This window comes from Lithobates pipiens, unplaced genomic scaffold (genome assembly GCF_037356315.1).
Source record: "Lithobates pipiens isolate NorthernLeopardFrog02 unplaced genomic scaffold, aLitPip1_a1.2 Scaffold_18, whole genome shotgun sequence".
Classification (NCBI taxonomy): Eukaryota; Metazoa; Chordata; class Amphibia; order Anura; family Ranidae; genus Lithobates; species Lithobates pipiens.
Window position 1 is genome coordinate 206,906,550 of NW_027507758.1, and position 23,081 is coordinate 206,929,630.

The 23,081-nt window shown below is 49.4% G+C and overlaps 1 protein-coding gene across 4 annotated transcripts in view; it reads right to left on the reverse strand.

Annotated features, from left to right (window-relative positions):
- NUP133 (nucleoporin 133) overlaps positions 1-23,081 on the reverse strand; it is a 951,293-nt gene that overhangs the window by 92,085 nt on the left and 836,127 nt on the right. For all 4 annotated transcript variants that reach the window (XM_077486543.1, XM_077486541.1, XM_077486544.1 and 1 more), the window contains one exon: positions 649-729. In XM_077486543.1, coding sequence (XP_077342669.1) covers positions 649-729 — 81 coding nt within the window. The remainder of the gene's footprint in view (positions 1-648; positions 730-23,081) is intronic.

The following is a 23,081-nucleotide window of genomic DNA, read 5'->3' on the forward strand; positions in this document are numbered from 1 at the left end:
ACCTTCAGTGGCTCCCACTCACCCAACAAATTAAATTCAAAATACAAACTACTTACAAGGCCATCAACAACTCTGTTACCAGCTACATCACTGACCTAGTCTCTGTACAACAACCTAATCGTTCTCTTCCTTCTTCTCAAGACCTCGTGCTCTCTAGCTCCCCCATCACCTCCTCCCATGCTAGCCTCAAGGACTTTTCCAGAGCCTCTCCAATCCTTTGGAACTTCTTACCCCAATCTGTCTATCTCCAACTCTATAAGCTTTTAGACGATCCCTGAAAACCCTTCTATTTAGAGAAGCCTATCCCTTCCACGTCTAACAACTGTATTTACATTTTTTTCATCTTATCATCCCCCAACCACTGTTAACTTTTGTTCCACTTGACCCTAAGTTTTAGATTGTAAGCTCTAACGAGGAGAGCCCTCTGATCCCTCCTGTATTGAATTGTATAGTAACTGTACTGTTTTGCCCCAGGTTGTAAAGCACTGCGAAACTGTTGGCACTATATAAATCCTGTATAATAATAACATTTGCTTTCCCCTAGCTCAATTAAATTCTATAGGTATGGACAAAAGCAGTTTTCTACCTATTCAAAAATGGCGCAAGATGTCGAAAAAAATGTGTGAAAAAATTAAAAAAAGTCCTCACCTCATGGATATATTCCAGCAGGTCAAGAGCTTTCTTGAAATCATTTTCATTTGCGTTTCTGTTCTCTTCACTTGTGTATAGCTGAAACACGAAAAAAAAGCATGATGTACATAATTTTGGCTTTAAACTTGTATAAATGAAATAGAGCAGTAGTTCTTATTGTCCACATCAACGTGTGTCATTTATAAGAATTCAACTTTAAGCAACTATTTCTCCTCCTATGCAAACCGTGCTAGCTGCATTGATCTGACTAGGCATGACTCTGCCCCTAACCTCACTTACCAGTGCTTAGGCATGGTCTGGCCATGTTACTTAACCACCAACCACTACACCTCAATGAAACAAGAAAGGCCAGTAGGTACATTTCAACTAATGTGCATAGGCAGGTTTCAACTTGGTCGGAGCTTTAAATAAAATTAATAATTGCAATAAGTTTAGGATTTAAAATGCAATGAAATAAATGGTGGCCTTGGCTGTGATTTTTGTAAGCATTTATTTCTTTATTTTGTTTACCATCCATATAACAGAACAGTTGTAATTTTGTAAAATGTACATAAAAGACAAAATACCATAAATGAAAATTAAACAAAACTGCACAGCTGTTGGGTTTAGCAGAATTGCATTTTCGAGTCATAAATAGTAGTAAGATTGTTCAATATTGATTAATCGATATGGGGAAAAAAAGGAGAGGGCAGTAGTATTAGTTCAATGTACTCGCCGTAAAATCCCTCTCTCTGAAATTCAGACTGACACAGCTCCATTAATCTTGACCGTAGGGATATTACGCCACCTTCAGGAGAGGACTAGGCAGAACATGTTCTACATGTGAAAAAACAGAACTTTACAGTTTCACCCAGGGGGCGGCCCCTCTGGTAATAACCCCTCAGCCTGCTTCCTGCAGCTCAGTATGTCAACAAGCAGTATAACGTAAAACAATAGGAGGGGAAGGTGCTGTGTCAGTCAATGAACTTCAGAGAAAAGGATTTTACGGTGAGTACAAAAATTTTCTCTATCGTTCACTGACCGACACAGCTCCATAGGAACGTCCCCAAGCAGTGTCATAACGAGGGGTGGTTACAGCATAAAAACTTCACCCACAAACAGAAGTGCTCCCTAATCAGGGGAGTCACCCTCTTATCTAGCCGCATCAGAACTTGAAGTCAACAATGCAACAGTGCATTAATACTCAAAAGTAAGTATTTTTGAAACAGATTAAAGAGTGCAGAATTGCAACATTGCACGGCCGCGTGCAAAACTTTTCAGCCAAAGCAGGCATCAGACGATGTGCTTACATCCACTTTGTAGAATTTGGTAAAAGTGTGAACGGACAACCAAGTCGCCACCTTACACACTTGAGCGAATGAGGCTTGATGTCGGTAAGCCCAAGAGGTTCCAATTGCCCCTTCAAGGTGTAGGCCTGTACCACAATCTGTCCGATCCACCTAGAAATGGTGGCAGACGGGACCGCCATAGCTTTTTTCGGACCAGCTAGCGAAACAAACAGAAAGTCTGACTTCTGAAAGGGAGTCATGGCAGACAAATACACCCTTAGAGCCCGGACCATGTCCAGGGAATGAAGGACAACCTCCTTAGGATGTGTTGGTTTAGGGCACAGAGATGGTAACACAATGTCTTAATTTTTGTGAAACGCCGAAACCACCTTCGGCAGAAAAGAAGGTTGTGGTGTAATGGCCACTAGGAAGACCACTTTCTGCGAAAGAGTCAACAAGGGAATTTCTCCGATGTTCTCAAACGGCAGTTTCTGAAGCGCCGATAGCACCAGGTTCAGATCCCGCGGGGGTAAAGGTGTACGCACTGGAGGAACTACATGCCGGACCCCTTGAATAAAAGTGCTCACTAGAGAATGAGACGCCAGGGGTCGTTGGAAAAAAAAACAGCCAAGGCTGATATTTGTCCCTTAATGGTGCTTAAAGCCAATTTCTGGTCAACTCCTCGCTGTAAAAACAGCAGGATCCTGGAAACGGAATAGGTGCGCGCATGCAACCCTTTCTTTTCACACATGGAGATGTAGGCCTTCCAGGTACGATGATGGCCCCGGTTCCTTAGCACCTGGCTCTCAACAGCCATGCTGTTAAAACCAGCAATGGTAAAGTGGGATGGAGAATTGGACCTTGAGACAGAAGGTCCTCTCGTAACAGTAGTCGCCAGGGAGCATCCGCAACCAGGCGTACTAGGTCGGCGCACCAGGACGCCACGAGGCCAATCTGGGGCAATCAGTATTACTGGAATCCCCTCAGCCTCCACTCTGCGGAGCAGACGTGATAGCAGTTTTAGCAGAGGAAACAAGTAGATCAGTCGATTCTGACCCCACTAAGCCACCAGTGCGTCCGACGTGTCTGCCCAAGGATCTCTTGTCCTGGATACGAATCTCAGCACCTTCCGATTGATACAGGAGGCCAGGAGATCCATGTCTGGTGTGCCCCACCACAGGCACAGAGGCTGAACACCTCCGGATGCAACGCCCATTCTCCTGGGTCCAGCATCTGGCGACTTAAGTAGTCCGCCTGCCAGTTTTCTACTCCCAGGATGTAAATGGCAGACATGTCACTCTGCCCACTGAAGGATGTGAGCGACCTCTTGTGCTGCAGCCGAGCTTCTTGTTCCTCCTTGATGGTTGACATAGGCCACTGTCATGGCATTGTCTGACTGGATCCTGATCGGACGCCCTCGTAGTCTCATTGACCATGTGGAGAGGCATAGCCTGATCGCTCGAAGCTCGAGCACATTGATTGTCAAAACTTGGATCCCCCCCCCCCCCCCCCCGACCAGAGGCCCTGGGTCGACTGTACTCCCAGTACTCCACCCCAGCTGGTCATGCTGGCGTCCGTTATGATCACTGTCCAATGTAGTAGAGGTAGGAACAACTTCCCGGACCAAGGTGCCGGGGACCTCAGCCACCAGAGCATGGAGACCCTGGCTGACTGGCTCACCCGAATCTGCTGATCCAGGGATAACTGAGATTTTTCCCATTTTTTCAATATCTCCTTCTGCAAGACTCTGGTGTGAAACTGGGCGTACAGTACCGCCTCGAAGGAGGCCACCATGAGGCCCAGGACTCAAACGCAAAAGCGCAGAAACGACCACCTGCGGTTCATCAATAGTTTTACCGTGGCCCTGAGAGTCTGCAGTTTGTCTGAAGGGAGAAAATCACGCTTCCATGGAGTCCAGCAGTAAGCCTAGGTACTCCAAGCGCTGAGTTGGTATGAGCACCGACTTTTTTTTAGGTTCAACAGCCTCCCAAATTCCTGCATGGTTTGCATGGCGATTGCCACATTCTTCTTTAATTCTGAGGCGTAAGATGCTCTCTGGAGGAGATTGTCTAGGTAACCTACGATCGCGATCCCGCGTTATTGCAGCAACGCCAAAACAGGAGCCAATACCTTGGTAAAGCCTCGGGGGACTGATGCCAAGCCAAAGGGGAAAGCCACAAACTGGTAGTGGGCTTCCCCAACTGCAAATCACAGAAACCTCTGATGCCTGAGGCATATGAATATGTGCAGGTATGCATCCTGGATGTCCAAGGATGCCAGGGAATCCCCTTGGAGTGCAGCGACTACTGAGCGAACTGATTCCATTCTGAACCTCAATTTTTACAAAGCAATTGAGGGCTTTCAGGTCAAAGATTTGGCGTACCCCTTACATTTTGGGGACTACAAACAGATTGGAGTAGAACCCCTGGAACCTTTCCGACTCCGAAACAGGCACTATCACCCCGCGTCTTAGAGGGTCCCTTACTGCCTCCATTAGGGCCTCCCGGCGAGCCGGAAGTAAGGGTACACTGGAGGGTAAGAATCTGTTTGGTGGCCAAGAGAGGAACTCTATTTTGCAGCCAGAGGAAATCAGTTCACAGACCCATTGGTCAGATAGCCGAGAGGCCCACCGGGCTGCAAACTCCCAAAGGCAAACCCTCAGGCTTGCGGTTCCAGGGATGCTATTGTCCCTCAGAGGTTGTCCTGTCGGACTGGGAGCGTTTAGCCGAAGTCTCGGACGGACAAAAAAGCCTCTTTTGAGCAGAAAATGACGGCCCTTGCCTGCGGCATGGCTCCTTAGTCTTCCAGGCCTGTGGGAGCAAGGTACTCTTCCCACCTGTGACATTCTTAATAATGTCATCCAACAAGGCTCCAAAGAGCCGCTCACCAAGGAAGGGTAGATCCGTCAAGGATTTTTTTTCTTAGATGCCTGGTCCACATACCAGCATTTAGCAAATCAGGGGCCTAAGCACCACTGCTGACACTGAAGCCCTGGAGAGCAGGGGAAGCGTATCCAGGGCCGCGTCACAATCGTACTTAAGGCCATGCACCAACAGATCTGCTAGTTCCACACAGACGGGAGTAGCTTGCTGCTTCTCCAATTTGCGGTGCAAAAGTTTTGCCCATTCAGTAAGTGTCTGCGACACAAGTGCTGTGGCCAGTGCTGGTCGTACTGCTGACCCCACAACCGTAAACAAGGAACAGGCCACTGCCTCGGCTTTCCTGTCAGTAGGGTCCTTAAATGCAGGCACAATGTAAACAATTGAGGTCAAACAGATAAATAATAATAAAAAATTAATTGAAATAAAAATAAACTAAATATAAACATAACTAAATTCATACGATTAATAAAAATTAATTGAAATAAGAATAAGCTAGATATAAACATAAATAAATTCATACACCTAAATAACTTGTAAAGTGCTCGAAAATAGAAATGTGCAAACAACAATTTAAAGACACAGACACACATGCCCAATAAACGTTCTCAGATGAAAAAAAAATATAAGTGCAACAGTCCGTCAGTTGAAAGTATTTCTCCAATTAGACTCCGTGCAGAGCATAGACTTCCTTCATCACCACTGTGCTGGTTGATAGTAAAAATGCGCGCTTACCAAATCCTAAAAATATCTGGGCATGTATGATAAAGACTCTCAGAGGACCGTCACATCAGGACAACATCTCATCTTTCCACACGAATTCCAATGATGGGATTATTCATAAGACAGACAAAAACTCCCATAGTGTAAATCCGCGTAAAAAGCTTTTTATTAAATCATAAAAATATACTCACAAGCAGAATCAATCAAATATCATTAAATGCCAGCCAGCAAAACGAGCGGCCCAAAAGTCACGTGATAGCGTCAACACGTCGAGACCACCCTACGTCCGTTTCGTCACATATGACGTCATCTGGGGTGGTTTTTTGTCTCACCATTATTTGTTTTTGTTAGTTTTAGTAGATGATGGTTGAGTTTCACTGGGGTTTACGATTTGGGAGAGCGCGGTTGTAATTTTTGTCTTATATGCTTTGTGGGTGTGTATCACACCAGATTAATCGCTGCTTTTGGGTAATTAGATTAATTTTTTTTGATAGTTTAGCGCAGTATTTTTCTTGCTTTCCAATTTGTACACTTAAATGCAGGAGTCCCCTCTACCGGGATCATGGTTACTTTGTTTAACCTGGATACTGGGGTGTCCACGAGCGGAGGAGCCGACCATTTTTTACGAAGGCTCTCCTCAAAAGGGTAATGCACCGCCATTCTTTATGGGACCGAAAGGTCCGTTGCGGGCCTCCCCCTTCCTTGTATATGAACTTATCAAAATAAGTCAGATACATAAATACCTTAGGTGTACAGGCTGGCTTACGGGATCCAAAGGGGACCGCTACTTCAGCAGAGGAACCAGCTGTATCCTGAATTTTCAGGGTATCACGAACAGCTGTGATAAGTGCTCCAACTAGCGCTTTGTCTTGCGCGGACCCAGACGGGGACTCATCCTCACTGTCCAATCGGTCCTGGTCAGCGTCATCTGAAGCAACAGAGCAGGGACCGCTAGTCTCAGTGGGGCCCGAGTCTGCGTCAGAGCTCTCCCCATTTTACCACCTTTGCGCCTACATACCGCCTCCACCTTGGCAACGAATGATCAAGTACCGCCGACAAAGCGTCCAAAGGCACTGCACTGTTTGCAGACGAGCCGGTTGCAATTGCAGGGAGTTCTGGGGAAGAAACAAAAATTTCTGAAGCCATGCTGGCCCACCCTGTTTGCCACCCATGGGGACTTAGGACAGGTGCACAATCCCACCCTCCTATCTGCTGCAGACTGAGGGGCCCCCACTGCAGGACTCCACACCCCGACCGAGTGCTGGGCCGTTTAGGTACAGGTGCCTTGTCCAGTATCAGCTCCCAGGTGTCCTGTGTGAAAAAACGTGCTGTTCTGAGCAGCAGGGACCAGTGCTGAGCATAAAAACCGTGCTGGACTACCACAAAATGGCCATCGGCCACCATGTATAAAGGGCATATTCACAGAGAAAATGGCTGCTGAGCTACAGAAAAATGGACCCTGACGATGCTTTCCGCTGAGGCACACCAAAAATGGCCGAAAAACAACTGTACACAGTGAAAGGACAGAGAAAATGGCGGCAGAACAGCGCTATGGCTTTCAGCACATGCAGACCTCCAGCAGAGTGACCACAGACACCCAGGAACACAGACACCCAGCGCAGCACGCCATCTGAGGTGAGAGTCCCCCAGGGGACCCCTGGCTACAGGTACACACACCGCTCAGCAGCCCATCATGCAGCATCCCCCACAGGAGGAGGGGGGATAGGGACAGGGAGAGAAGAGAGGGACCCCCTAATCGAGCTCCCAGGGAATGCCCAGCTGCTCAATCCCACCGAGGCAGGGAGAGCTGTACTTACCATCCTGACGAGCTGGGGACATCATCACAGACCCACTCTCTGTGCTGGCCACAGCACACTGTGACAAGGACATCGGTAGTCCAGTCATATGCGTGCCACAAAGCGTTGCGCTCAGCGGCCGTCCCTGGAGCCTGAGGGGCACATTATGGCTGACCCAGCGCGCGTAGCTAGGGTCTGCACGCGCACGATAGCCAGGCTGGGGAGACTACAAGAATCTAGATTATCCAGCCTGTCACCCAGCCGGCTGTTGATAGCAGATCACAGCATCTTAAAATCTTGCGCAAAAATGCAAACATTCAGCAAAAAAATCCCAGGACCAATGGTCCCGCAGGGAGCCTAGGACTATCTCCTTCACTAGGCAGGAAAAAACTGAGCTGCAGGAAGCAGGCTGAGGGGTTATTACCAGAGGGACTGGCCCCTGGGCGGAACTGTAAAGTTCTGTTTTTTCCCCATGTATAACATGTTCTGCCTAGTCCTCTCCTGAAGGTGGCGCAATAAACCTATGGTCAAGATTAATGGAGCTGTGTCAGTCAGTGAATGATAAAGGCTGTTTGATCCAGTATGCACAGATCCTCCTCTTTATGCAATGACTTCAAAACTTACTGGAGTAAGGGCTGCACATGCAATTTTTTTTCCCTTTTATCTATGAAGCTTTGCAATAACAATTACAAATAAAACAGTACAACAAAAGACCCAAACAGGCCACACACAATAACACAACATACACTTCTTCAGCATTTGGCTCATTGTGTAACCCCCAGAGACCAATACCCAGGAATAAAAGGAACAGCAGCAAATACCCCATGTACAATATATAACTCTTAATGACAAAGTAAATCTTTGGCCCAACCAATATAAACCCCCTTCCTTCAATATACCAACACCACGGAAATGTACTTATATAAATGAATGCATGAGCCCACTGTCACTCCAATAACAAGAGCAGGCAGGTGACCCACATCCCCAGATCAGAATCCACACATATAGGTTACAGCACGTAGTTATTGAAAAAAAAAAAAGCCACTGAATCAGACAGCGTGGATGCAGGGCAGCCATCAGAAATTCTTGGGCCCCTTACACAGCTTTAGCACCCCCCCAGCCTGACCACTAACATTCCCCAGGGCCTGCCCACGGGCCATACCACCAAATATGCACTTAGTCCCCCTCACACCTGTACAAGCTCAGCCCCCCTCCTCACACCCGTACACTCAGTCTCTTTATACCTGTATGCATCATCCCCTCTCCTCACACCTGTATAAGTCAGCTCCCCTCACACATGTATACATGTTAGCCCCTCACTCCTGTATATGTCAGCTCCCTGCTCACACCTGTATATATGCGAGTCCCCCACACCTGTATACATGCCGGCTCCCCACCCTCACGCCTGTATACATGTCGGCTCCCCACCCTCACGCCTGCATACACGTCAGGCCCCCCTCACGCCTGCATACACGTCAGGCCCCCCTCACGCCTGCATACACGTCAGGCCCCCCTCACGCCTGCATACACGTCAGGCCCCCCTCACGCCTGCATACACGTCAGGCCCCCCTCACGCCTGCATACACGTCAGGCCCCCCTCACGCCTGCATACACGTCAGGCCCCCCTCACGCCTGCATACACGTCAGGCCCCCCTCACGCCTGCATACACGTCAGGCCCCCCCTCACGCCTGCATACACGTCAGGCCCCCCTCACGCCTGCATACACGTCAGGCCCCCCTCACGCCTGCACACACGTCAGGCCCCCCTCACGCCTGCACACACGTCAGGCCCCCCTCACGCCTGCACACACGTCAGGCCCCCCTCACGCCTGCACACACGTCAGGCCCACCTCACGCCTGCACACACGTCAGGCCCACCTCACGCCTGCACACACGTCAGGCCCACCTCACGCCTGCACACACGTCAGGCCCACCTCACGCCTGCACACACGTCAGGCCCACCTCACGCCTGCACACACGTCAGGCCCCCCTCACGCCTGCACACACGTCAGGCCCCCCTCACGCCTGCACACACGTCAGGCCCCCCTCACGCCTGCACACACGTCAGGCCCCCCTCACGCCTGCACACACGTCAGGCCCCCCTCACGCCTGCACACACGTCAGGCCCCCCTCACGCCTGCACACACGTCAGGCCCCCCTCACGCCTGCACACACGTCAGGCCCCCCTCACGCCTGCACACACGTCAGGCCCCCCTCACGCCTGCACACACGTCAGGCCCCCCTCACGCCTGCACACACGTCAGGCCCCCCTCACGCCTGCACACACGTCAGGCCCCCCTCACGCCTGCACACACGTCAGGCCCCCCTCACGCCTGCACACACGTCAGGCCCCCCTCACGCCTGCACACACGTCAGGCCCCCCTCACGCCTGCACACACGTCAGGCCCCCCTCACGCCTGCACACACGTCAGGCCCCCCTCACGCCTGCACACACGTCAGGCCCCCCTCACGCCTGCACACACGTCAGGCCCCCCTCACGCCTGCACACACGTCAGGCCCCCCTCACGCCTGCACACACGTCAGGCCCCCCTCACGCCTGCACACACGTCAGGCCCCCCTCACGCCTGCACACACGTCAGGCCCCCCTCACGCCTGCACACACGTCAGGCCCCCCTCACGCCTGCACACACGTCAGGCCCCCCTCACGCCTGCACACACGTCAGGCCCCCCTCACGCCTGCACACACGTCAGGCCCCCCTCACGCCTGCACACACGTCAGGCCCCCCTCACGCCTGCACACACGTCAGGCCCCCCTCACGCCTGCACACACGTCAGGCCCCCCTCACGCCGGTATACACGTCAGGCCCCCCTCACGCCTGTATACACGTCAGGCCCCCCTCACGCCGGTATACACGTCAGGCCCCCCTCACGCCGGTATACATGTCAGGCCCCCCTCACGCCTGTATACACGTCAGGCCCCCTCACGCCTGTATACGTCAGGCCCCCCCATACCTGCATACGTCAGCTCCCCCACACCTGTATATATGTCAGCTCTCCACATATACACACCTGTAACCACACCAAGCTCTGGCCCCTCCCTCTACACAAACAGCCCCTCCTTGTAAAGGTGATCTTCCTACCTGATCTCAGCTCCTGTTTCCACAAAGCTATGTTGCTGAGACACAGAGGGGCAGCAGCCGATCACACTACATAGCCCAGTACTGTACATGCAACACACGAGGAGTGCACATAGTAACCAGAGGTGGCAGTAAAGAGCTTGATGTCTGAGCTCAATGCCACAGAGAGCAGACGCTGCCGAGATCGTTTCTGCACTGCACCACAGGGCTCCCTTTCACCCGTTCCTGCCATTTCCTAGCCTGGCCTGGCCCTTCCATCCAGAGGATCGGGCACCTTACAGTTGTATCGGCTGTACCCCCCTGATGGATGCCCTGCGTGGCTGTACTATTCATCCAACTACCCCACACCTAATTGAACGTATGTAGTATACCTCTGCTAGTGAAAGTATCCTTGTATAAGGGGGCGGCCTTGTTAACAAGTGCCTTCCATGCTGAAATAGACGGAGGGGCAGACTTTTTCCATGAAAGCACCATTAGCTTCCTGGCATAATAGAGTAGACGTGTCAACAAAGTAAGTTTCACTCTTCTCAGATAAGGCGTCAACTAGTCCTAAGAGACACACCTCTACCGTTGGCTGTATATGGACAGCAGTAGCCTCCTCTATACACTCTGACCCCCCCGCCAAAAATTTTCGATAGTCAGACAGTTCCAGAATATTTGTAAAAAATCTGCGGTGGAATAAGTGTACCTACAGCAACAGAGCAACTGGGTGGGGTATATTTTAGCCAATCTGGCTGAAGGTAGATGCGTTGTAAAACTGTAAATGGACTAAGATGATCTCTGGCTGACACCAGTCTGGTAAAGTTAATATCCCAAATATCGTTACAGTCATACCCATCCATTTGAAGGAACACTGCCTCCCAAGCTGCTCTGCAGCATGAAAGAAGCTCACCAACCACTGTAAACAACTGTTTGTAAAACGTAGATATAACCTTATGTAAAGCGTGCTCTCCGAGTAGAGATTCTAGATCACTTATTTGCATTCTAAGAATGGTGTCGCCAAATTGGGCATTGTACGCATGTCCAAATTGCAAATAATGAAACAGATGAGTATTGGGAAGATTAAATTTAGTTTTCAGCGTATCAAATTGAGTTTCCCCATTACCCACTATATCCCCCAGTGTCTTAATACCAAATGTAGTCCAAATGATAGGATCAGGGTACCCAAAGAAGTGGATCAGGTTGGAATTTCTCCATAAGGGGGAAATCGCTGCATCGCCACTCACCTAATTAGCGATCGCCCATGCCCTACTAGTTGCTTGCATAGATACTGCAAGATTATATGGAGCTCTGTTTCCATGTAGCAACCGATGTGGCAGCGCCTCATAAGAGCCGACAATATCGGCTTCAAGGGTAGTGGCAGTATCATCATCCGGAAGACTAAATCACCTATGGACGAAGACCAGCGGACCTACTAGAAAATAACTATGGAATTCAGGGACCATCAGCCCCTCGTTTCCATGGCAATTGCAACACCCAGAGTTTAATACTAGGGTGGCGCCCTTGCCACAGGAAAGTTATAACCAGACAATCAATCTGCTTAAATATATATCTTGGTATCCAGACAGCTCCGAAATATATATAGAAAGAGGGAAAAATGTTCATCTTCAGTAAATTCACCCTACCAATGAGTGTTAAAAGGTAAATTCTGTAATGCCTGTAACCTAGATTTGAGCTTTGGCAAAAGTGGAGCAACATTTAATGTAATTAAGTCCGACACTGAGGAAATATACAGACCCAGATATTTGTACATGTCTAATTGTTGCAAGGGGCAGTTGGCAGAAACCCTACAATTGGAGATAGTGTCTTGAGTGGGATAATCTGGGATTTACTTCAATTAACTTTCAGTCCAGAAAAATTGGCAAAAGAATTAAAAATGTCTAATGCTGCCATCAAAGATGTAGCAGAGTCATGCAAAAAAAATAAAAAGAACCATGTCGTCGGCATAGAGAGCTGTTTTTTTGGTTCAAACTACCCACAGTTATCCGCTTTACCTCAGTGGAAGCCCTCAAAGCAGCAGCCAAGGGTTCGATCATTATGGAAAAAAGACTCGGTGACATAGGGCATTCTTGACGAGTGCCCCTACCCACCGAAAAAAGCTCAGACAACATTCTATTCAATTTAATGGCCGCGGTTGGGGAATGATAAAGACTGTCAGTCCACTTTCTAAAGTGGGGACCGAAGCCTAACACTTCCAACACTGTAGTCATATATTTCCAATCAACGGAATCAAAAGCCTTCTTCAAATCAAGGAAGACCAATATCCCTCCAGTGGAATTATCTGGACCTGAGTATGCGTAAAAACCATACGTAGAATATCCGTGGCCTTTTTAGGTCAGGGGAAATAACATTTCACAAACCGACATAAGCCTGGTAGCTAACATTTAAGTTAGTATTTTGAAATTCATATTTAATAATGATATAGGTCTATATGAAGAGCACTGCAAGGGATCCTTGTCTGGCTTGGCCAATAGCACTATATGTGCATCATAAAAAGAAGAAGAGAGGCTCTCTTTCTGGAAACAGTCTAAATATAACAATCTGGGGCTGGGAGCCTTACCAGTAGGAAATTAATCCCTGGAATCATCAGGCAGCATAGGCAAATGCAAGGCCTAAAAGTTCCTCCACATCATAAGGCACTATAGGTGAGTACAGTCATATAAAAGGATACAAACGCCTGCATTATAGCCTCCCTGTCATTTAATATTATTCCAGATGGGAAGAGATGCATGAAACTACGGTCAGGGATTTATCCACTTCCAACAATAGAGCTAATAGTTTACCATTTTTGAAAATGTGTGCCGCACTCCGTTGCAGATTACAGGTAGCCAGGTCTTGATAATGGAGATACACGTTCCTCCTGGCAAACTGTAACCGAGCCAATGTATCTGGGGAGGGTGAGTCAGCATGAACTCGTGCACATTCCTTTTCTTTATTTGAAGATATGCGCCTATACTGTTTCCCTCCTTCCTAAGGGCTGTAATGGCTGATATGTACACCCCCCCAGTAGTAGCCTTGAAAGGACCCCATTCTATTTGCATTGTGGACGATCCCTCATTAGTCTGCCAATATGAGTCTATGTGTGGCTTCAACACTACTTCCACAGTGGGTTCCCCTATCCAACCAGGGGATAGACGCCAAGTCCACCTAGACCTGTGAGACCCAAACTGCAGGATAATCTGTAATGGGGTGTGATCTGAGACACCCCCAGTCAGATATGAAGTCTCAGATACCAGGGGCAGAAAGGCCTTATTAGTGAAAGCCCTATCAATCTTGGAGGAGGAAGCAAATACTGGAGACAGATATGAATAACATCTTTCAGTAGGATGTTTTCACCGCCAAAGTTCAGTAAGACCAGTGGCCTTTGACCAATGCAATAAATCAAGATTAGGTGCCTCATATGGGCTTGACATATCCAGTGCATAATCTAAGATGTTATTGAAATCTCCTGCCACTAGCAATTTAAATCGGATGTGAAGCGTCAGTTTCTCCAGTACCTTAAAGGATATTACCAGAAAATGGAGGAGGAATACACATAATAACCAATGCTAAGCGATGTGAGTAAACATCAAATCAATATCACAAAATGTCTTCCTCCAGGATCAATAATTACCTCCTCTATGGAACAGGGCAATGATCGATTTAGCAGTATTGACACACCTCTAGCATAGGAAGAAAAAGGGGCATGTATGGCTCTGTGCATCCCGAGACGTTTCATAGCTAAGATTTTACTACCCAACACATGGGTTTCGCAATGTGAGGGTGGGCGGGCCTGTAAGTATTTTAACATAAGGGCCCTCTTAAATTTAGAATTTAGTCCCCCGACATTACAGGAAATAACTAACATTTATAATAAACATTTATTGAACTAACAGTTTAATAAAAGATCACAACGACAAGTTCTTGCTGGAAAAATAGGATTTTTGTACTCATAAAATCTTTTTCTTTGTAGTTCACCGACTGACACAGCTCCTTTCTTATACCATCGGGTTGTTATGCCACCTTTAGGAGAGGATTAGGCAGAACATGTTAATATGTTATAATAAAACTAGAACTTTCTAGTTCCACCAAGGGGCGGTCCCTTAGGTAACCACCCCCCAGCCTGCTACTGCAGCCTCAGTGAGTCAACAAGCAGTATAACGTAAAAAAAAAATAGGAGGGGAGGGTGCTATGTCAGTCGGTGAACTGCAGAGAAAAGGATTTTACGGCGAGTACAAAAATCATAATTTTTCTTCACCAACTGACACAGCTCCTTTCTTATACCATCAGGACGTCCCCAAGCAGTGCCAAAACGAGGGGTGGGAAAACAGCATAGAAACTTCACCCACAATGGCATGTGGGAACCAGTATGAAACTTCACCCACAAAAAACAGTGTGGGAATAGCAAGGAACTGCTATACCCACAAAAAAAAAACAAAGTGCCTCTCAATCCTCAATCTGGGAGTCACTCCTTACAAACCGCGTCAAAAACTTGCGGTAACAAATGCAACAGTGCATTAACAGTACTGTGTTTTTTATTATATATATATATATATATATATAAAAATAAAAAAAACAGGAACAAATGTAAGTGCATTGCAATTACACGGCTGCCTGCAAAACTCTGCGGCCAAACAAACATCAGCCGATGCACCAACATCTATCTTGTGGAATTTTGTAAAGGTGTGAACAGATGACCAAGTCGCCGCTTTACACATTTGAGTCACAGACGTTGATGTCGGAAGGCCCAAGACGTTCCAATTGCCCTGGGCGAGAGGGCCATGACCGGGAAGGGAGGCACCTGCCCCTTCAAGGCGTAGGCCTGTACTACAATTTGTCTGATCCACCTGGAAATGGTCGTCGACGAGATCGCCATGCCTTTCTTCGGACCAGCCACCGAAACAAACAAGGAGTCTGACTTACGAAAGGGAGCCGTAGCAGACAAACACACCCTCAGAGCCCAGACCATGTGCAGGGAATGGAGGACCACCTCTTTAGGATGTGTCAGTTTAGGACACAGAGATGGTAACACAATGTCTTCATTGATGTGGAATGGCAAAACCACCTTCGGGCAGAAAGGAAGGTTGCGGACGCAACACCACCTTATCCTTGTGGATAACCAGATAGGGCGACTTGCAAGACAAGGCTGCCAGTTCCGAAACCCTCCTGGCCAATGTAATAGCCACTAGAAAGACCACTTTCAGAGAAAGTCAGCAGAGAGATCGCTCTGATATTTTCAAATGGAGGTTTCTGAAGCGCCGATAACACCAGGTTCAGATTCCACAGGGGTAACGGTGGGTGCACCGGAGGAGCTATATGACGCACACCTTGAACAAAAGTGCTCACTAGAGAGTGAGACGCCAGGGGTCGCTGAAAAAAAGACGGCCAAGGCTGAAATTTGTCCTTTAATGGTGCTCAAGGCCAACTTTTGGTCTACTCCTTGCTGTAGAAACAGCAGGATCCTGGATATAGAAAAGGAGCACGGACGCCAACCTTTCTCCTCACACATGGAAATGTAGGCTTTCCAGGTCTGATAATATATCTTCCGAGAATATTTCCATGCTCTCAGCATAGTTGGAATCACTGAGTCCAAATGATCCCGGTTCCTTAACACCTGGGTCTCAATAGCCATGCCGTTAAAACCATCGACGGTAAAGCAGGATGGAGAATTGGACCTTGAGACAGCAGGTCCTCTCGTAACGACAGTCGCCATGGGACGTTCGCCACCAGGCGCACTAGGTCTGCGTACCAGGGACACTGGGGCTAATCTGGAGCAATCAGTATTACTGGAATCCCCTCGGCCTCCACTCTGCGGAGCAGACGTGTTAACAGTATCAACGGAGGAAAGGCACAGATCAGCTGGTACCGATCCCACGGATCCACCAGCACGTCTGACGCATCTGCCCAAGGATCTCTTGTCCTGGACACGAATCTCGGCATCTTCCGATTGAGACGGGAAGCCAGAAGATCCACATCTGCTGTGCCCCATCACAGGCACAGTAGCCTGAACACCTCCGGATGCAATGCCCATTCTCCTGGGTCGAGCGAGCATCTGGCGACTTGGGTAATCCACCTGCCAGTTCTCTCATTCCCGGGATGTAAATAGCCGATAGGGCCGGTACATGCCAATCTGCCCAATGAAGGATGTGAGACCTCCCTTGAGGCGGCCAAACTTATTGTTTCTCCTTAGGGATTGACATATGGCACTGCCATGGAGTTGTCAGACTGGATCCTAATTGGACACCCTTGAAGTCTTATCGACCATGTGGAGAGGCATAGCCTGATCACTCGCAGCTCGAGCACATTGATTGGCAACTTGGATTCCTCCTCCGACCAGAGGCCCTGGGTCGACTGAACTCCCATTACTCCAACCCAGCCGGTTAGGCTGGTGTCCGTTGTGACCACTGTCCAATGTAGAGGTAGGAATGTCTTCCCGGACCGAAGTGCCAGGGACCTCAGCCACCAGAGCAGGGAATCCCTGACTAACTGACTCACCTGAATCTGCCGATCCAGGGATAACGGAGATTTGTCCCATTTCGTCAAGATCTCCTTCTGCAAGACTCTGGTGTGAAACTGGGCATACGGTACTGCCTCGAAGGAGGCCACCATGTGTCCCAGGACTCGCATGTAGAAGTGTAGCGACGACCACTTGCGGTTCATCAACAGTTTTACCGCGGCTTTAAGAGTCTGCAGCTTGTTTGAAGGGAGAAACTCTCGCTTCCATGGAGTCCAGCAGTAAGCCTAGGTACTCCAAGCGCCGACTTTTTTTAGGGTCAACAGTCACCCAAATTCTTGCAGGGTCTGCATGGTGATCGCCACATCCTCCTCTAATTCTGGGGCGGAAGATGCTCTCAGGAGGAGATCATCTAAGTAACTTACGATTGCGATCCCGCGTTGTTGCAGCAATGCCAAAACAGGAGGCAATACTTTGGTAAAGACGAGGGGGGCTGTTGCCACAAACCGGTAGTGGGCTTCCTCAACTGCAAATCTCAGAAATCTCTGGTGACGAAGGCATATGGGTATGTGCAGGTACGCATCCTGGATGTCCAAAGATGCCAGGGAGTCCCCTTGATGGAGTGCAGCAACTACTGAGCGAACTGATTCCATTCTGAACCTCTGTACTTTTACAAAGTAATTGAGGGCTTTCAGGTCCAAGATTGAACGTACCCCTTCCATTTTGAGGACTACAAACAGATTGGAGTAGAACCCCTGGAAACGTTCTGACTCTGGAACAGGTACTATCACCCCGAGACTCAGCAGGTCCCCCACCGCCCCCATTAGGGCCTCCTGGCGAGTGGGGAGTACAGGTATGCTGGAGGGGAAGAATCTGGTTGGTGGCGAAAGGAGGAACTCTATCTTGTAGATGGAGGAAATCAGATCGCAGACCCATTGGTCGGACAGCCAAGAGGCCCACCGGGCTACAAACTCCCGAAGGTGACCCCCCCCACCCGTGTTGCAGGTACATGCGGTAGCACTTTTGCTCGCAGGCTTGCGGCTCCAGGGACGCTTTTGTCCTTCAGAGGTCGTCCTGTCGGGCTGGGGATGCTTAGCCGAAGCCCCAGGCAGACGAAAAAGCAGTTTGTGAGCAGAAAATGAGGGCCCTCACCTACGGCGTGGCTCCTTAGCCTTCCTGGCCTGTGGGAGTAGTGTACTCTTACCACCAGTGGCATTTTTAATAATGTCATCTAATGAGGCTCCAAAGAGACATGAGCCAAGGAAGGGTAAATCCGTCAAGGCTTTTTTTTTTTTTTTTTTTTTAGATGCCTGGTCAGCTGACCAGCATTTCAGCCAAATCAGGAGCCTCAGCACCACTGCTGACACTGAAGCCCTGAATAGCAGAGGGAGATTATCCAGGGCCGCGTCACAAATGTACTCAAGGCCTTGCACTAACTGGTCTGCTAGTTCCACGCAGACAGAAGCCTGTCGCTCCCTTAATTCGCGGTGCAAACGTTTTGCCCACTCACTGTCTGTGACACTAGTGCGGATGCCAGTACTGGTCGCATTGCTGACCCCATGACCGTAAACAAGGAACGAGCCACTGCCTTGGCCTTCCTGTCCGTGGGGTCCTTAAAGGCAGGAGTCCCCTCTCCCAGGATCATGGTTACTTTGTTTAACCTGGATACAGGGGAGTCCACGACCGGATGAGCAGACCACTTTTTGAGAAGGCTCTCCTCAAAAGTGGTAGCGCACCGCCATGTATTTGGGGACCGAAAAGGTCCCCTGCGGTCGACCCCATTCCCTGTATATGAACTTATCAAAATAAGTCAGATACACAAACAACTTAGATGTACGGGCTGGCTTACGGAACCCAAAGGGGACAACTACATCAGCAGAGGGATCTGCTGGCTCCTAAATTTTCAGGGTATCATGCACAGCTGTGATAAGTGCTCCAACAAGCGCTTTATCATGCACGGACCCAGACTCATTCTCACTGTCTGATCGGTTCTGGTCAGCATCATTTGAAATGACAGAACAGGGGTCACCAGCCTCAGCAGGGTCCGAGTGTGCGTCAGTGCTCTCCCCAGAGGATGGGGGGGGGGGGGGGGCAGGGGCCATTTTTTACCACCTTTGCGCCCACGCACCGCCTCCATCTTGGCAACATATTAAGGATCTCTGACAAAGCATTCAGAGGCACTACACTGTCTGAAGGCGAACCGGTTGCAATTGCCTGGATTTCAGGGAAGGAACACCAGTTTCTTAAGCCATGCTGACCCTTACCCTGTCTGCATGTTGGGGACTTAGGACAGTGATGGTCCCACCCTAACTGCTGCAGGCTGAGGGGCCCCCACCGCAGGAATCACCACCTTGACCAAGTTCTGTGCTGTCCAGATAGGTGTGGCTGTGTCAGCTCCCAGATGTATGAGACAAAACCACGCTGTGCTGAGCTCCTCTGTATAGTGCTGAAGCTGAAAAACGTGTTCAAGCTTCAATAAAATAGCCGCCGAGCATCCAGTATAAAGTACATAATCACAGGGAAAATGGCCACCGAACTACAGAAAAATGGAGACAGAGCATGCTGCTCCCTGGTCACACCAAAAATAGGATTTTTTTGTACTCATAGTAAAATCATTTTCTCTGTAATTCCCCGACTGACACAGCTCCTCTCTTAGCCACTGGGTTGTTACGCCACCTTTAGGAAAAGACTAGGCATAACATGTTATGAAAAAACACCGAACTTTAAGTTACGCCCAAGGGGCGGTCCCTTAGGTAACTACACCCCAGCCTGCTATGCAGCCTCAGTACATCAACAAGCAGTATAACGTAAAGAAAAATAGGAGGGGCGGGTGCTGGGTCGGTCGGTGAATTACAGAGAAAAGGATTTTACGGTGAGTACAAAAAATCCTATTTTCTCTTATATTCACCGACAGACACAGCTCCTCTCTTAGCCATTGGGACGTCCCCAAGCAGTGCCAAAACGAGGGGTGGGAAAACAGCATAAAAACGTAATCCACATGTCAAGTGGGAACTAGTATAAACTTTACCCACAAAAACAACAATGTGTAGATAAACTACCACAAACACAGAGTGCATCTCAATAGAGACACGCTAACCTCAAACCGCACCAAAACTGCGGTAACAAATGCAACAGTACATTAACTTAAAGGTACTGTGTTTTAATCCAAAAAAAACAGGAAAAAAAGGAAAAATTGTATATGCAATTGCAACTATACAGCCGCCTACAAAACTCTGCGGCCAAAACAGGCATCAGCCCGATGCACTGACATCTACCTTGTAGAATTTGGTGAAGGTGTGAACAGACAACCAGGTCGTCGCTTTACAAACTTGAGCGACAGGCGATTGATGTCGGAAGGCCCAAGACATTCCGATTGCCCTCGTGGAGTGGGCCGTGACCGGAAAGGGGGGCACCTGCCCCTTCAAGGCATAGCCTAGTACTAGTCTGTCTGATCCACCTGAAAATGGTGACCGAGGAGACCGCAATGCCATTCTTTGGACCAGCCACCGAAACAAACCGTCTGACTTCCGGAAGGGAGCTGTGGTAGACAAACCCTCGGAGCCCAAACCACATCCAGAGAATGGAGGGCCACCTCCTTAGGATGTGTCGGCTTAGGACACAGAGATGTTAACACAATATCTTCATTGATGTGAAACGCAGAGACCACCTTCAGCAGAAAAGAAGGTTCCGGACGCAACACCGTCTTATCCTTGTGGATAACCAGATAGGGCGATTTGCAGGACAAGGCCGCCAGTTCCAAAACCCTCCTGGCCGATGTGATGGCCACTAGAAAGACCACTTTCTGGGAAAGAGTCAACAGAGTGATCTCCCTGATATTTTCAAATGGCGGTTTTTGGAGATTCAGATCCCACGGGGGTAACGGTGGACACACCGGAGGAACTAGACGACGGACCCCTTGGACAAAAGTGCTCACTAGAGAGAGACGCCAGGGGTCACTGAAAAAAGACAGCCAAAGCTGAAATTTGTCCCTTGATGGTGCTCAAAGACAATTTCTAGTCTATTCCTTGCTGAAGAAACAGCAGGATCCTGGATATAGACAAGGAGCGCGGATGCCATCCTTTCTCCTCACACATGGAGATGTAGGCCTTCCAGGTACGATGATATATCTTCTGAGAAGACGATTTCCGTGCTCTCAACATCGTTGAGATCACAGAGTCTGAAAGACCCCGGTTCATCAACACATGGGTCTCAATAGCCATGCCGTTAAAACCAGCAATGGTAAAGTAGGATGGAGAATCAGACCTTGAGACAGGTCTTCTCGCAACGGCAGTTGCCAAGGGGCGTCTGCCACCAGGCGCACTAGGTCTGTGTACCAGGGATGCTGGGGCCAACCTGGGGCGATCAGAATTGCTGGAATCCCCTCGGCCTCAACTCTGCGGAGCAGACACGGTAACAGTTTCAGCGGAGGAAAGGCATAGATCAACTGGTACTGATTCCACTGAGCCACCAGCACGTCTGAAGCATCTGCCCAAGGATCTCTTGTCCTGGATACGAATCTCGGCACCTTCCAATTGAGATGGGAGGCCAGAAGAAACACACGTCTGGAGTGTCCCATCGCAGGCACAGTAGCCAGAACACCTCCGGATGCAACGCCCATTCTCCTGGGTTGAGCATATGGTGACTTATGTAGTCCGCCTGCCAGTTCTCCTCTCCCGGGATATAAATGGCCGACAGGGCCGGTACATGTCACTCTGCCCACTGAAGGATGTGAGCGACCTCCCGTGCGGTGGCCAAGCTTCTTGTTCCTCCTTGGTGATTGATGTATGCCACAGCCGTGGAGTTGTCTGACTGGATCCTGATTGGACGCTCTTGAAGTCTCATCGACCATGTGGAGAGGCATAGCCTGATCAATCTGCTCTAGCTGAGAGCGATCGGCAACTTGGATTCCACCACCGACCAGAAGCCCTGGGTCGACTGAACTCCCATTACTCCACCCCAGCCGGATAGGCTAGCATCCGTTGTAGGAATGACTTCCCAGACTGAAGTACCGGGGACCTCTGCCACCAGATCAGGGAATGCCTGACTAACTGGCTCACCTGAATCTGTCAATCCAGGGAAACAGAGATTAGTCCCATCTTGCCAAAATCTCCTTCTGCAGGACTCTGGTGTGGAACTGGGCATATGGTACTGCCTCGAAGGAGGCCACCATGAGTCCCAGGACTCGCAAGCAGAAGTGTAGCGATGACCACTTGCTGTTCAGCAGCTGTTTCATTGCGGCTCTGAGAGTCTGCAGCTTGTCTGAAGGGAAAAACACTCTCGCTTCCATGGAGTCCAGCAGCAAGCCTAGGTACTGAAAATACTGAGTCGGTACGATGACCGACTTTTTTAGGGTCAACAGCCACCCAAATTCCTGCAGGGTCTGCATGGTGATCGCCACATCCTCCTCTCACTCTGAGGCAGAAGATGCTCTCAGGAGGAGATCATCTAGGTGGGGGGGGGGGGCTGATGCCAAACCAAAAGGTAGAGCCACAAACTGATAGTGGGCTTCCCCGAATGCAAATCACAGAAACTTCTGATGCCGGAGGCATATGGGTATGTGCAGGTACGCATCCTGGATGTCTAAGGACGCCAGGGAGTCCCCTTGATGGAGTGCAGAGACTACTGAGCAAACGGATTCCATTCTGAACCTCCCGAAGGCGACCCCCCTCCGGAGACAAGGGTGGGGGCAAACCTTCATGTGGTAGCACTTTTATTTGCAGGCTTGCAGTTCCAGGGACGTCTTAATCAGTCTGTGGACGTCCTGTTGGGCTGGGGACATTTTGTCGAAGCTCCGGGCGGACAAAAAAAGAGGGCCCTTGCCTACAGCGTGGCTCCTTAGCGTTCCTGGCCTGTGGGAGTAGAGTACTCTTACCACCGGTGGCATTTTTAATAATGTCATCCAAAGAGGCTCCAAAGAGTCGGTCGCCAAAGAAGGAAACATCCGTCGGGGGGATTTTTTGGATACCTGGTCAGCAGACCAGCATTTCAATCAAATCAGGAGCCTCGGCACTACTGCTGACACTGAAGCCCTGGATAACCGAGGGAGAGTATCCAGGGCCACGTCACAGACGTACTTAAGGCCTTGTTCTAGTTGGTCTGCTAGTTCCACGCAGACAGGAGAAGCCTGTTCTCCCAATTTGCGTTGCAAAAGTTTTGCCCATTCAGTTAGTATCTGTGACACAAGTGCGGATGCCAGTACTGGTCGCACAGCTGAACCCACAACCGTAAACCAG